Below are 16960 nucleotides of genomic sequence, written 5' to 3' on the forward strand. Positions count from 1 at the left end.
ATATTCTAATTATTATTTTCTTTGTGTCATACATTGCCACAATTGGCAAAGATTTAGAATCATGCAATGCTCAGACATGTTTAAAAATGAATGTGTAACAACAGTCATAGAAAGCAAGACCATTCTGTGAACATTACTGCAAACAGAGCTGTGCGCCAACAGACAAATGCATGATCTCATGGCAGAGACAGTTTCCAAACTCAGCTTCTCTCACGCCGGAGCCGTTGGTTCATAAAAGGCACATGTTGACCCCTTCGACAACCCCCGTGTTTGATAAGGTGAACCCTGAGTGAAGTTAATTTGGAAAGCCATTGTAATCAAATCTGGTTATGTGGAATAATTTGCCATTGACAGAGTTGGGGAGAAACGGAATGCATATATTGTGTATTTTAAATACGTAATCCCATTACAAGTAACTGTATTCCACTACAGTTACAATTTAAATGAAAGCTGCAAGCTGCGATGAACAGGCCCTCGAACCCTGTTGCATGTTGGGTTTGCTGTGCCAGGGGAATGTCACTCCAATTTTTTTTTTCTCGCATTTTTACAACTTAAATGTTGTTAAGAGTGTATCACAGTGTAAAACATGTAATTTCCTGTTGCCAGTAGGTGGCGCAATGACTATAACTGAACATTGGCATATAGAAGTGTTCAGGCTGGGACTCTTATAAAACATAAACTAAAGTTTGGAGCAGATTGGACATTTTATGATTGCGTTATAACAACTTCCTGTGGTGTGGTGAAACATCAAACTTTGTCAGGCCACCATGGCATTCAAAGAAAACTCAAAAGCTTCGCAATTTACCATCGCCCAAGCCTTAAGATTAGACTGACCGAATATGATGTTGATCTGATTTAATCTCTAGGAGCAGTTCCTTAAAGTATATGAGGCCTGGAAATGGCAAAAATTTAGCAACAATTTGAGAGAAAAATCACAATGGCTGACTTCCTGTTGGGTTTAGGATATGGCTATAAGAGACTTTTTTGTATTTGTTTAACATGTTAAATATGCCTACAGATTTTCTTACATGTGGGTGAAATGTAGAGTAAATGGCAAATTGTTGAAAGTTTGTAAGTGGTGCTATCGAGCCATTTTGCCACACCTAATTCTGAAACCCATATTTACATTTATATTTATGCATTTGGCAGACGCTCCAAAGCGACTTACAATGCACCTATTACAGGGGCAATCCCCCCGGAGCAACCTGGATTAAGTTTCTTGCTCAAGGACACAATGGTGGTAGCTGTGGGGATCGAACCAGCGACCTTCTGATTACCAGTTATGTGCTTTAGTCCACTACGCCACCACCACTCCATATCAGATGAACATTTTCGCACTTCTAATTCGTGCGCAAAGTTACATGAATTTTAGAGTGTGTTTAGGCACTCAAAAATGCGATTCATTTGTGGAAAAAATTATAAATGCCTAGAAGAACAATAGGGTCCTCGCACCATTGGTGCTCGGGCCCTAATAATTGGTCATTTGAATACAGTTACATTCAAAAAATATTTTTATAACGGAAGAGATTACTTTGAATTTTATTGTCATTTGTTTCATTTAATATTTAGTCCTTTCAGATTGGAAACATTTATACATATACATGATGCGATCCAAAATGCATTTGAACAGCAGTTAAACACTTTATGATGTGTTACATTCATACGAGCAGACAGAGAAGTATGTTTGAAGTAAATTTGGAGCCGAAGAAATACAAATAAACTTTGTGTAAATTGTCAGCTATACGCTAAGCTAAAATGATATTTCTAGCCATTTTACATGCACATGTTACTAGACACGATCATGTTTTTTTTTTATCAAGAAAATTCAAGTTAGATCATAACTTCTTTTTTTCTAGTAAGACCTTTTGATATTAGGGCAAAAATTCTATTCTTGATAATCTTTTTTTTTTTTATTGTATTCCTGTAAAAATATCTAAAAATCATTAAAACATGATAAGTTTGATTGATCTTGTTTTAGAAACAACCCTGAATAAGATATTTAGGTTTTTCAGAGAATGTATTTTTATCATGTGTATTTTATCTTACTGTTCTTAGTTTGTAGTCAAAACAAGTACAAAATCTACCAGTGCTGAAGAAGTAATCCAAAGTATTTAGAATACGTTACTGACCTTGAGTAATCTAACAGAATATGTTACAAATTACATTTTACAGCATATATTCTGTAATCTGTAGTAGAATACATTTCAAAAGTAACCCTCCCAACCCTGGCCATTGAAGAGCATACTTCTGGAGGTGTAGTCTGGTATGTTTGTGTCACGTGACCAATAGACATGAATCTTTGACTGTTCGTGTATTGTGAATCAGGAGAAGGATGGATGGATGGATGGATGGTTTAATGGACAGACGGATGGATGAATGAATGGATAAAAACATAGATTGATGGATGAATGGTTGAATGGACAGAAGTGTGGAAAATTGAATGGATAAAAACAGATTTATACAGTAGATTGATGGAAAAAGACAGATTCATGGATGGACAGATTGATGAATGGATTGATAGAGGATCGACATGAAGATAAACAGATGAATAAATTAATGAATGAATTAATGAATAGGTAGATAGATGGTGGAGGGGTGTATAGACAGATAATGGATGGATGGATTGATAGACAGATAATGGATGGATGGATGGATAGACAGATGATAGAGGATGGATGGATGGATGGATGGATAGACAGACAGACAGCTGGATGAATGAATGAATGAATGAATTAATTAATTAATGGATGGATGGATGGATGGGTGAAGGGGTGGATAGACAGATGATGGTAGATGGATAGACTAGTGAATAGATAGACATATGGATGGAGAGACAAGCAGATAGATTGTTGGATGGATGGATAGATGGATATATAGATAGATGGGTAGATGGATGGATATATAAATGGATACATTCCTGTAAGCATGAACTTGATTTTTTTTCCTATTTTCTAACCAGCATTTTTGACAGTGTAGAACAGTCTGTTGTAGGTCAGATTTGAATGGTGCACTGGCCCTTTAAGAGACTGTAGTAAAGCTGGGTTTGCGTGACTGTAGCACATCAGGCTTTGACCTCAGAGGGATTCCAGTGAAAATGATCTGTCCATCAGAGCGCAGGAGACCAGCAATGCACAAATGAGCCTACTGTAAGCCATTCTCCTCCTCCTCTCCCCTTCTCTTCTCACACACACACACACACACACACACACACACACACACAGTCGTGTTTCCATGTTTTATGGGGACTTTCCATAGACATAATGGTTTTTATACTGTACAAACTTTATATTCTATCCCCTAAACCTAACCCTACCCCTAAACCTAACCCTCACAGAAAACTTTCTGCATTTTTACATTTTCAAAAAACATAATTTAGTATGATTTATAAGCTGTTTTCCTCATGGGGACCAACAAAATGTCCCCACAAGGTCAAAAATTTCAGGTTTTACTATCCTTATGGGGACATTTGGTCCCCACAAAGTGATAAATACACGCTCACACACACACACACACACACACACACACACACACACACACACACACACACACACACACACAAATACATGTAAATATATGTTATGTATCCGAGTCTATAAATGTGTTTTACCTATTTGAGAGGGGTAAAGTAATCTTAATAAATGAATTCTTTCTTAAATGTTCTCTGGGTACAAAGGATTCTAAAATAACTTTTTTATTATTTATTTATAGTAAATTAAATATTTTTTTAAGCTCAAGTGTTTTAAATTATCTTTTTTGTTCTGAGAAAAAAGCACAAATGGTATAAAATGTAACTTTTAATTTGAACTTTTAAGTGTTTCTATGAAGTCACTGAGAAATTGTACTTCTTGATAAGAGTTCACAATGTGCTTTTGAATCTCAAAAGTTAAGAATGGAAAAAAAAAAACATTAGGAAAGATGTTTCCAAAGATTTCAAGGACGGTTGTGGTGTTACTTTTCATAAAAGGACATTTCTTGGGCTCATAAAACATCCTAAGATACATTTTCTTTTAAGTTCAGTGGTGTAGTTTCATTGAGAATCTGATTGTTTTGGCAGTAATATTTTTCCCCCCAAAATAATTAGTATTGGATATATACTCTATGTTTGAAATGACGTACACTCACATGAAATAAAGACTTGTTCTTGAGCTAGACACTAAACCTCAGGTTTTTCCTTGGTGATTGTCCCTGTAATAAGTGTCCTGTAAGTCATTTTGGATACTACTTAATTGATTACAACTGGACATGGTCAGCTTGTAAAAGATGTTTGGCTATTCATCCAAGTGGCATCTTTTTGCGATGACCTGTATGAATGAAAACCTTGAAACTGTCAAAAAGAGAAGATGCCACCTTCTCAGAAATAATCATATTTCAGCTCCGTAATTAAACCTGCATGAATAAATCCCACTTAAATAATGATATACCTTCCCTGATGTTTAATTTGTTTGGCCGTTTGCGCTGTGCTTGCATTATACAAAGGTTTTGTATTCTTAAACACTGAATGAGGAACAATGTTAAAAGTTATAAGGAACTGGGGGGAAAAGAGCAAAACAGAGTCCATTCCTCACTATGGAATATATCCAGTGCATAAACACACATCTGCTCGTAAATTTAACCTCAATTGTCAAGAGCAGATCTGGTTTTTATTTCCATCCCCTCATCAAAACAAGCCAGCGGTGAAATGGGCTGCTTTTAAAAGGAGTTTTCTGCCATATGGGAAGATATTTTGTGAAGAGGAGCCCATCCACCTGCAGTGTTTCCCTTTGGATTTTGTGAGACTCTGGTGGGTGGACCTTGGACCCTCTGGGGCGGTCCGGGGGCATGCACACTAATAAGTACATTTTGTACATTTTAAAGTGAAATGCATCAATCTGGTGCACTTTGAGAGCAAAATTAAGAGGCTAGATCTATGAAGAACTTGTGCTCTTGTAAACTATTTTGTGCTCTAGTAGTAATGTAATCATAAACACATTGGTTGTGTAGATATGAATGGTGACGGCACAGCAAAAATGTCACACCCACAAAGCATAAACTTAGCATTTTTTTCACGCAGTTAAAAAATGGTCAAAGCACAAAATCGTCTAGAGCATACATTTGAGCCAGGGCTCGACATTATGCATTGTTATATGCTTGTCCGCTGAACAAGTAATTTGGTCATTTACTTAAAGTTAAAAAAAAAAGAGTAAAAAAGTTACTTATACTTGTTTTGTTTTAGTATAGTTTTCTAAAATTATGGCCGATGCCCAACCTAATAGTGTTCCTATGCAATCAACTCAATTCTCTGCGACAGAAATGTAACCTGCACTGTGTAGGGGAGAAGCCTGTTGTCATATGCTAATTATTTTATGTTACGTATGTGTGGTAGCGGGGGCGTGGTCAAGCGCCCGTCCGGGAGGGAAAGTGGTAAGGGCGCTTGCACCTGAGCTAAATTATGTCTAACACCTGTCTCTAATTTCAGTGCAAGACGCTCAAACAAAGGAAAATGTAACACAGCTGTTGATTCCACAGAGCCGCCGGGATATGGTATTCCAGGCGGCTCATTATAATCCCATGGCGGGTCACCTAGGAGAAAGGAAGACACTACTCCGTCTAATAGCCCATTTTTATTGGCCGGTCATTGGCGGTGACGTCCGCAGGTGGTGTGCGGCGTGCCGCGAATGTCAGCTGGTAAACCCACCGGCCACCCCAAAAGCGCCATTGCGCCCCCTTCCACTGATCGAGGTCCCCTTCGAAAGAATTGGGATGGACCTCGTCGGGCCAATAGAACGGACAGCACACGGACATCGCTTTGCATTAGTCCTAGTGGATTATGCAACGCGATATCCGGAAGCAGTGCCTCTGAGCAACATCTCAGCACGTAGTGTTGCAGGGGCACTCTTCAAGATAATCTCCCGGGTGGGGATTCTGAAAGAAATCCTCACTGATCAGGGCACAACTTTTATGTCACGTACACTTCGCGAGCTTTACGAACTGTTGGGCATTAAGTCGATTCGCACAAGCGTGTACCATCCGCAGACAGGTGTTAGACATAATTTAGCTCAGGTGCAAGCGCCCTTAGCTCAGGTGCAAGCTTTCCCTCCCGGACGGGCACTTGACCACGCCCCCGCTGCCACAGTATGGTAGTCAAATAAAGAGCCTCCATCACCACCATTAACAGCATGGATGCTCATAGTTCTATGGATTGTGATCTACTTTTTTATCATGTTATTGCAGCAAGATCTACCGTGTACAATTAAGGCAATACACAAACCAAAATTTCAGTAGTCTGTAGTGAAATTTGAGGATTCTCAATACCATCTTCACTTTTTTCTCTGCGGTTTACATTCACTTTAGACATCACTCTCAGTGTTTATATGAATACCTCCCCAAGACTGGCATTTTGGCATAATTTTGAAAAGTATTTGACCATTCAGGTGCACATTAGCATAAGCAATTTTGGAACACACGCGTATGTTCAGCACACACATATATGCCACCTGTCAATCAAACAGAGTGCAGCTGTTACTAGATCGCTGTTACTAGATCGCTTGCGAATTATACAATTACGTGCTCTTGATTACTTTCAACAGGAGAATAAGAATATGAACTAGGCTATCACAAATATAGCTGGTTACTTTTTTGTTATTGACATTTGAATCAGTCTGTTTGTCCGGTCGGGCATGTTAAATTCTCTTTCACTTGCCACTTCAAAAATCCACTTGTCCTGGACAAGCGGACAAGCGTTAATGACGAGCCCTGTGAGCCATCAAAGAAATGAAGCAAAAGTGGTTACCTGTGTTATACTTTCTCCTCATGCTGAAAAAAGTTTATGTTGGATAATTGGTTCCAGTGCTTATGTGTGTGTGTGTGTGTGTGTGTGTGAGCATGCGTGCACACAGCGCGGGGGGGTTGCTGAATGACTGGGAGTGAGAGATGCTTTGCCAAAGCAATGGCGCAATAAAACACAATGTTAGATACCTTTTATGTTATTATTAGAAGTGTAAAAATAGTTTCGGTTCATTATGAAACTGTGGCAGGACAAATTAGCGGGACGCCACTGTCTAGGTAATTAATGGGGAAACCCTGCACCTGTACATTTGGGCTTGTTTGGCAGAGGATGTAAAGTGAGTGAATGGAGGATGAGTCCTCAGAGAGAGATAATCGAGATTAAGCATAATGTTCCTCATGTTTTGAACTCTGAGCCAGTTTTTGTGTTTGAATTACAAAATATAGGTAACACTTTTGAAACACTTTAGCAGCCATTAATTAATATTGCATAACTACACTAGTTTACATGAACTAACAATGAACAGTGCTTTTTTTGGTTAATGGAAATTTCAACTAATACTGTGTCAACGACGTTTCAAAAGTACATATAAAATGTAATTCTCACAAAAAAATTACTTGAATACACTTATTTTAAAGTTCTTCATTTAAGTTCATTTTGATATTTTTTCTGGTTCTTAATGTCAAAACTATCATGTGGTGTAACCGTCCAGAGACATTACAAAAAAAAGTCTCATTAAATGCTGAAATTCTTGACAAGGAAATGTTGGCATCAGTAGTGCAAAATATTTTTGGTAAATATTTCTTTAAATTAAAAATAAGGAGTGAAACAACAGTTTTAAAATTATTGTTACTTAAAAACACCTTTGTCCACCAAATTCATGCGGTGTAACCAACATGCAGGAAGAAATTTTTCCTTTACCCTTTAGACCCTCCAGACTGAGTGTGAACTAAAAAAAATAAATACATGTGATATTTTAACTTTTTTATGAAAAAGCACGTTTTTGACTCAAATATTTGAGATATTCATAAAAAAAAACTTTACATTAAAAAAAAAATCTTATTTTTATCACCTCGGACAACCTTATTTGTCAATGACCCTAAATATATATATATATTATTTTTTTTTAATTAGAAGTTGTTTATTTTAACATTAGCTAACAATGTGCAATTAAAATATTGTTCATTCCTGGTTCATGATGCCTAATGCGTTTACTAATGTAAATAAATACAACCTTTTTGTACAGTGTTACCCATTTTTAAAACAAAATGTTTTATACATAAATATTATCAATAACAATGAGCAATTCAAATTTTACAATTCTAGAAAAATCATAAAATGATTGAAAATGCTGTTAAAAATATTGTGCTTTGTTAGTTCATAATACCTAATACATTTGCAAAAGTTTACACTTTACGATAAGGTTATTTTTATCACAATAGGTTTTATTGTATTTCTTGTGTACAATAGTGTGTATTAGGGGAATGTCATAAATAAATCAGTTTGACAGACTTTTAACATGACATGTTTAGGCATTGATAGACCAGTAGAGGAGTGACACACACACACACACACACACACACACACACACACACACACACACACACACACACACACACACACTCTGTTCCAAATCCCAGTGATCTGCCTAGTAGAGTTGTCACGTAATACCAACATTTGATTAGTCAATTCCAGCACCAGTAAAATGTCATGATTCTTAATATCAGTTTTGATATAATTGTAAAAATGCTACTCTATTGATTCTTAGTGTAATGAAAGGAAGTTCATGCTTCATTCACCCCACACGGTTCAGTACATGGGATTACATGCATTCTCACAAAGCACCCCCCCCTCCCCCCCTTCAGTGCACAACGCCTCCGGGTTGCATGATGATGGTTTAAGATGGAAAAGAGAGAGAGAGAGAAATGGTGTAACTCTAGGTAATTAGATGTGTGTTGCTATCAATAGAAAGAGAATGAACTCTTCTCCAGGAGAGCGTGCTTTAGAGAGCTACGCGGTGTACAGTTTATCATTTGCATGCTATTTTATGCAAATATCACTGAGTAGCTCTGCTCATTCTGTTTGTTGTGGTTGTCTTATTCACGTTATATCATCTAATTTTTTACTATAAGTTGCCCACAAAAATGCTTAACTTATTCTGCTTATGATTTTATCTTCCTATTTTGGATTAGCACAGCTAACAAAGGGCATTTGGGCTGCCACAATAATGACTTGCGCTTATTCATCCAGTTATTTTGCAGTCATTCTCAACTAATCATGAAACTGGAAGAACTCATCTGAAATGGACTGACTCAGAGCAGATGGGGAATGTAAAGTGATGATCTGCCTGATTGTCTCTTATTAAAGTGAAATGTAGCCTGACCAGCTGAGGACATACAGTGTTGTGTAGGTTCAAAGTGTCGTTTATTGGCCTGCTGGGCATGAACAGGGGCTGTCAATGAATGTTCGATGTGTGCACTGGTTCTCTTAATAGACCTTAATCATAGCAGCTGCATCTTTGGTTTTTGTCGGGAATGACAACGAGGCTGAGGAATAGACGTACAGTCTCACGAATGGGCTGTACTGTAATTTAAAGTGTTTTTGGATCGTTCTGCGGACAAAACATTGAAAAAATGTCTTTCCATGAACATCCAGTATACAAAGAACTCCAGACAACATGAGTTGTGAAAAAAACAGATGTGATCTAGGTGCTTTTATACAGCTTTGTTCCATGTGTGCCATTGAAGCAGCCTGTTCATATGGAAATTAAGTCACCATGGCAACATGTTAGTAATGTTCATTAGATGTTTTGCTGCAGTTTCTCAGTGAAATGTCCAGCGACAGGAGCCAAAAGCGAGTGAAATTAAGATTCAACTTTATTGTGCAGAGTACAGGTCCAATGAAATGCAGTTGTTTTCACATATCCCAACTAAGCTGGGGTCAGAGTGCAGGGTCAGCCATGAAACAGCACCCCTGGAGCAGATAGGGTCAAGGGCCCAACAGTGGTATCTTGGCAGGGCTGGGGCTTGAACCCCCAACCTTTCAGTCAGTAACCCAGAACCTTAACCGCTGTGCTACCACTGGAAATGGTGTCGTAATCAGACAAGGTTTTGAAGGTGAATGTTAGGTAAAACTTACTTCCCTAATTTAAAACTTTAACTAAACCTAACCAATAGTGTACAGAAAGCAAATGAGTGGTTTAACAAAACGTACAACCTTTCTCTAAACCAACACCTAGACCTAATTGATCGTGTCCAAAAAAGCAAATGCGATATGAAAAGCAAATTTTCGGAAGCAACCAAATCATTTCGTGGTCACTTTGGTCTCACGTGTCAGATTGTGTGCTTGGCTATACTCGAGCCTCTGTGTTCTGTGTCTAACAGGTACAACACACTATGAGGTGAGTTACTGCGCAAGCTAATCATGCTGGAATAAGTTTATATATGATGATTGATCTGTAATACAAGTATTAAAAAGTTAAATTTATTAAATGCTTTTAAGATGCATTAGAGTAAAAGTGTTTCAATATCACAACATAGTAAAAGTGACGTCACGACTGGTGACGGACTCCACCCTATTATCATAGATCCTCCCCTGAGTGATCTACACACAGTCCGCCATTTTTTTCCCATGCTGGAGCAGATACAGTGAGAAGAATAATGTCTCAGCTTCGTAAGCATCATAAGTGTTCTGTTGCTGGCTGTAAAAGTGAACATAAGAGTCTTCATGTACTCCCGGCATCAGAGCCAATGAAGATGCTGTGGACAAGTTTTGTTTTTGAAGGAAATGTGCCCCAAAACATACAAAAATCTGTATATGTTTATGCAAATAATTTTACACCTGAAAACACTTGCTGTCAGTTACCATTGTCTCTGATTGTATTCACGGAGACCAGATATACATATGTATATATTCATACATAGCCTATATGGCTGAACTCCGGTATTTACGCTGCAAGTCATTTTGGTTCTGATTTGTTGTTGCTGTAGTATCGGAAGCATGAGCTGTAAAGGCACAGCCCTCTTCCGGAAAGGGAGCGGGGAGCAGCAGCTCATTTGCATTTAAAGAGACACACACAAAATCAGCGTGTTTTTGATTCCACCCAAAAAGAGGCATTTATAACATGAAATAATAAATGATCCATGGGATATTTTGAGCTGAAACTTCACAAACACATTCTGGAGACACCTGAGACTTATATTACATCTTGTACAAAGGTGGATAATAGGTCTCCATACATATAAAACAATAATTCACTTAGACATTCTTGAACTCTGTGCACTCTGTGAAAGTTTGTTTTATAAGGGCAAATTAATGATGAATTTGTTGCACAGTTCCATTTCTAAAATATGATTTTATGAGCCATATTTAAAGCCATTGTAAAATCTCTGGTATATATGTGGACCTGTGCACCTCTGGATTCTGATGAATTCTGTTAATGTGGCAATTATTCATTCGGAATGGACTTTATGATTGCTAAGCAATGTAACAATCAAACAGCTAATGAACTATGTTATTTGCCAGATTTTTTTGTTGCTTTTATTTAATGAACATAGTGCCATTTATTTTATTGCTGTTGGCAATAAAAAATAAAAAGATTGAATGCATTGCCTCTCGTGGCTTATTGCTTTGGTAGCAGCTTCAAGTTTTCAAGAGGTTATGGCAATTAAATTAAGTTTTTATATATATATATATATGGTTGTGGTTTACATATTTTAGGATTAATATATGCAGTAATCCAGATTGTTTCAAAGAACTGCATTATCCTGCAGCACCATTTCATGTATAAATTTGGTTAATAAGTTCATGAAACCCCCTCTCTCTTTCTTTCTCTCATGTTTTCCCTTTCCACACAGCGGTCCAAGAGAAAGAGAATCACAGCAGTGATGCCTTAAATCCAGAACAGATTCTGCCCCGTGTCATGGAGAGTGACCTTGTGCTACAGGTGACTGAAGCGGGCTTGTCACTAGTTGTTGTAATTCAGTTCTAATCTGACATTCTCAAATTTACACAGTTGTGTAATTAAAAGTAGCGGTCTTATTATTATTATTATTATTATTATTATTATTATTTCACACTGTAGTGACCATGTTAAGATGATTCAATTTAGAGAAAATAATTTCAGTATTAAAAATGTTTTCATATTAATTTATAGTGACATGACATTCCATATTTCCACACTTCAGAGGAGATTTGTATGTGTCAAGTGGACCTGCAATAATTCATCTTTGTTTTTTATAGACTCTACATGGATTTGCTCTGGTCGTGGGCACAGATGGCATTATTTTCTACGCATCATCCACTATTGTCGACTGCTTGGGATATCATCAGGTAACCTTTAAACAAAATCAAAACACAGAAAAACTCAAATAATTTAAAATGCCATGTATCATTTTCGCAATACTCTACTTTTTTTTCTAATTCTACATATTCACTTTTTTAATGCAAAATATAATACTTAAATGTAACAGTTGTCACTCTCTTGAATATAGAACAGTGGAAGTAAAATAAAGTGACTGGTTTAAATTATGTCCATTTTTATTTAATGCTGACTTCAAAGACTTAGCATGGTAAAATGTTGTTTAGTTAAATGTTGTGTTAAACGTTTAGTTTAGTTAAAATCAGAGATAGTTTTTGTCCATCCTGCTGTGAAGATTCACTACCCTTAAATATTACTTTTTTATCAAACCAAGCACAGCTGTCTTTTCACTGTGAAGTAAATTACAATCCAATGCCAGCCTGATTGTCATATGTGTGTAATTGATTACAATATTGACTTAGAAAATATGTGTTGTGAATAACAAATATCTAGAAATCCCGATTTCTATTTTTGATGATTGCCTTGAAAGTCATTTCAAAATCATGTGTTGTTGTGCGAGAGTTGCCCAAGCTCACTGTGATTGAGTGTATTTAACACAGAAGATTGTCATGTTTTCAGCCTCTTCTACCAAGATGTGTAATTATAGTCCACTTGTTTCACCCCTCAGTTCATTTGAAGAGTTTTTCCACAGCCATTGAAGTTTCTATTGGGAACTTTAATGGGCTAATTTCATGAAAAAATGAGAGACACATTACAACTTACAATGAAAGATATTTTGAGTAATGAAAAAAGATTATTTTCATGGCAATTAAACATATTTTCTCCCCAAATTCTTATTACCATAATCTGTGTGGATGTTTTAGGAGTTTTTGTAATTCCCATAATTCTCAGCGGTGATCCTTATGACAGTAATACAGTCATTTTTACACAGACTGATCTGACAGTAAAATCAGTGCTAACTAAAATGTAAGTACTGTTTGTAGTGTACTGCGTGTGGGCTTGTGTGAGCTCCATTTTTGGGAGTGAAATGTCCACCTTGGGGGTGCCAAAATCAAGTTTTGAATCGAGTTGTTTTCAGCTGTATTGGCTGTAATATAGTGAAGAGGAATGCATATTTTAGAAACCCCCAGCCCAAACCCCAAACCTAAACCTAACCATCAGTAGAGTAAAAATGTAAGGTTAGAGCAAAAAATGCAACTTCTGAATAGTGCTAGTTACTGATTATGCTAACACGATTTCAATGAGGGATCCGAACCCGGTTCTTCCACGCCGTTGACGCAGCTTGCTTCCAGTTGCACCACAGAGGAAGGTAAACACACTGGCGCTGATGTAAACATGTCTGATTGGAGATGGTCAGTGAGTCGGCATAATGTGGCCGGTCCTAGGGTACCAGAAGAATCAGAAACGATATACGAACTCTGGCTGCATCAGAAAGCGTATTTAGTGCATTATAGAGCTCAGTTATGTAATTATTGTGTTTGCATTATGATATTGAGAATTTGGGACTAGGGTGTTTAATTCTCATGCAAATAATGTCATAATAGGCTCGTTCCCACCTACAGTTCTGGTTCTTTTCCCTCAGTAACTTTGTAGATGAGAACTCTTACGAGGAACAGAATACCCAAGGAGACTTTCCCTTGTTTCATTCACATTTACAAAAGTAACCACCATTGTGACGTCATCTAATATCGACCATTTTTATTCTGCCACTATTTGCACGTGCGTTTCAATAGCAACAACAACTGCATCAAAATCAACATCACCGACGGATGATGCCGGATTGGAGCTACACTATTGTTTGTTTTAAGGCTGTTTTATACAAACTGTGGCTGCATCAGAAAGCATAGGCAGCTGCCTTATCTGTTAATGGTTTAAACAGCAGTGTTTTGGGATGAATGGAGCTCTTTGAACAGTTTAAAAAGCACCTTATTTCATCCTACCTTCCATCCATCTTTATACAGCCTCCAAAGGCAGCATTTTTCAGTTTTCGGACGCAGCTTGTGTCTTCAGGTTACAGTTTAAACTTGGCTTGCGATTCGTGCGTGCGGTGCTCCGTGCTGCAGCCGGAGTGAGAGATGAGACGAGACAGTGAAAGTGCACTTTAACCTCGCAACACATGCTGAACTCAGCGGACAACATGTTGAAAATGCACTATAAACCTATTTATCAACATTAGCTTTTTAAATAAAGGCTTTTATGACTCAACATAAATTATTGTTCTGAAATACTCACTCATTGACTTAAAAATACTTCTTTATGCAAGTTAACCACACAGTAACAGGCATGCACACAATACTTCCTCATAAAGGCCGCTCACAGCCACGCACACCCCCCCCCCCTTTTCGTCACTGTGTCCAGTGTGCGCTTTGCGTACTTATGTGGACCACACGCAGAGCATTAAATGTTCTGAGCAGCTCTTTTGTCTGCTTTGGTGGACAGCGGAAAGGGAACGCTGTCTCCAAACAGAGGCTTTCCCACTGGGTCGTTGATGCCATAGCATCGGCCTATCACACCCAGGCCGCGCCCGCCCCCTTACAGGTTCGAGCATACTCAACAAAAAGTGTGGCATCCTCATGGGCACTGGCCAACGGCACCTCCCTAGCAGACATATGCAGAGCAGCGGGCTGGGAAACACCCAATACCTTTACGAGATTTTACAATCTCAGGGCTGAGTTGGTCTCGCCCTGTGTTTTCTCAGGTCCGAGCCGGTAGAACTCGGTAACGCGGAAACAACTGACCGGGTATACCACTTGCACCTAGCGATCACGTGCGCTTTTATCCCAGGAGATCCCACTAACTCGGCTCCCTGGATGACTCCTCCCTAGCCCTCTGGTCCACAAATTCAGTGGAGGAATTCCCCGACCAGACCCATTACGAGTACTCAAACTTCTCTGTACAGGAATAGGTGCTCCACAGGTCGGGCCCCCATGTGGACTTATCCCCCTGTGTGTATTTTCCGTGGTACGGTCTCCTTGCGAGCGGACCCGTGTCTCCCTTGGGCAGTCCCCGCTGCCCCCCAGTCGCCGTGTTTGTAGCAACTCCTCCCTCTCAATAGGTAGGATCTACCACTGCACCATTCTCCACATGTGGCCTGAAAACCCATGTGATGTATTTCACGACTCTCTACCTCCCCCAGCCTGGGCAGGTGTGGTCTCCGCGGGGTCTTTTCCCCCTGAAAGAATAGGAATTGGAAAAGAACGCCTTCCCCAATGGCGCACAGACACGGTTCAGTGCATGGCGTGATTAAAAATGGACCTCTAGTGTTGCTTCTTCAACACAACGTTGAAGTGAGCGACAGATGGGGAATGTCTAGGTTACTATTGTAACCTCCGTTCCCTGATGGAGGGATGGAGGTTACAATAGTAACCTAGATGTTTTGTCCTTGTGGTCTGCCATTTTAGGGTTTGTTTGGTTTTTCATCAGTTTATAGTCACGTCTGTCTGCATGCAAGCAGCCCTGGCATCACCCAACAAACAAAACTCCACTGTGAAGAGAGATTTGTGGGTTCAAGCACCTATTATACATGAGAACACAAACCAAAGGATGGAAGAATTTGAGTGCCAATTAAAGGGATAGTTCACCTAAAAATTAAGTAATCTTTCTTGGACATAATTGCCACTTGGTTTGGTGTTTTATCTAATGCAATGCAATATCAAACTAGCTTTGGCGCCACTGAATTCTTGAATGTACTTCAGTGAGGTTGGTCATTTTAGTATAGGGTCATGTAACTCTGTGGGTCTCTCACTTGAGAGGTCACTTCATACCTCGAGCATTAGGCCATTGTGTGCGGTTCATCCATCTGTGTACAGGTCAAGTGCAGAGGTCAACGCAGTGGCCAAACACAAAGGATACGCTGATGTGAGACCTAAAGCACTTCTGAAATAAACGCTTTCTTGTTTTGTGTGCGTGACCCTGCTTGGCAGACGGACGTGATGCACCAGAACATCTTTGATTATATCCATGTGGAGGAGCGACATGAATTCAGGAGACAGCTTCACTGGGCGATGAACCCCAGCCAGCAGGAGTCCCACGCTGCCCAGAGAGCTGGTGTGTATATAATTACCATTAACCCCATTTGACACTGCGGAGGGGGGGAGATGACAAAGAAATAGATTATTTACTGTTTACTGGTGGCGTAGTGGGCTAAAGCACATAACCTGCAATCAGAAGGTCACTGGTTCGATCCCCACAGCCACCACCATTGTGTCCTTGAGCAAGGCACTTTTTGTCCCTGTAATAAGTGCACTTTAAGTTGCTTTGGATAAAAGCGTCTACCAAATGCATACATGTAAATGTAAGTTACTTTAGAAAATATTTCTGCAGCACAATGTAACATACTACACATACATTTTAGCGATAGTTCACCCAAAAATGTTGAAGTATCACTTGAATCCCATACAAGTTGATTCCTTTTGTAACACAAAAGGTGTTATTTAGCAGAATGTTCAGGCTGCTCTTTTGCATAAAATTAATATACCTGTAGATGGTGACCATTGGCTGCTCAAAAAGGACATAAAAGTGCCACAAATGGTCTATATTTAGAGCCTTTTAAAGGCATACGATAACTTTGTGTGATGAACAGACTGACATTTAAATTAGCTATTTACTGAAAATCTTTTCTTTTGGCTATAGAAGACTTGAAATATAGCTCACAAGTCAAATGCACAACTTCTGAGGTACCTTCATAGTGCCTTTTTGTCCTTTTTGGAGATTGACAGCATGTGGTCACGATGCACTTTTGTTGGAAACATTGTGATGAATAACTCTTTGTGATTAATAAAACGTTTTGTTTTCCAGTGACACAAGGGTAAGTAAATGATAACAGAATTAACAGAATTATTTAACTCAAAAATGAAAATTCTCTCATCAGTTACTCA

At 38.6% G+C, this 16960-nt stretch overlaps 1 protein-coding gene across 1 annotated transcript in view; it reads left to right on the top strand.

Moving 5' to 3' along the window:
• The window catches only part of LOC127645062 (uncharacterized), a 33231-nt gene that overhangs the window by 12478 nt on the left and 3793 nt on the right, over positions 1-16960 (top strand). The window contains exons 4-6 of the mRNA XM_052128584.1: positions 11620-11708; positions 12005-12094; positions 16007-16130. Coding sequence (XP_051984544.1) covers positions 11620-11708; positions 12005-12094; positions 16007-16130 — 303 coding nt within the window. The remainder of the gene's footprint in view (positions 1-11619; positions 11709-12004; positions 12095-16006; positions 16131-16960) is intronic.

The sequence above is a fragment of the Xyrauchen texanus genome, chromosome 6, assembly GCF_025860055.1.
Source record: "Xyrauchen texanus isolate HMW12.3.18 chromosome 6, RBS_HiC_50CHRs, whole genome shotgun sequence".
Taxonomy (NCBI): Eukaryota; Metazoa; Chordata; class Actinopteri; order Cypriniformes; family Catostomidae; genus Xyrauchen; species Xyrauchen texanus.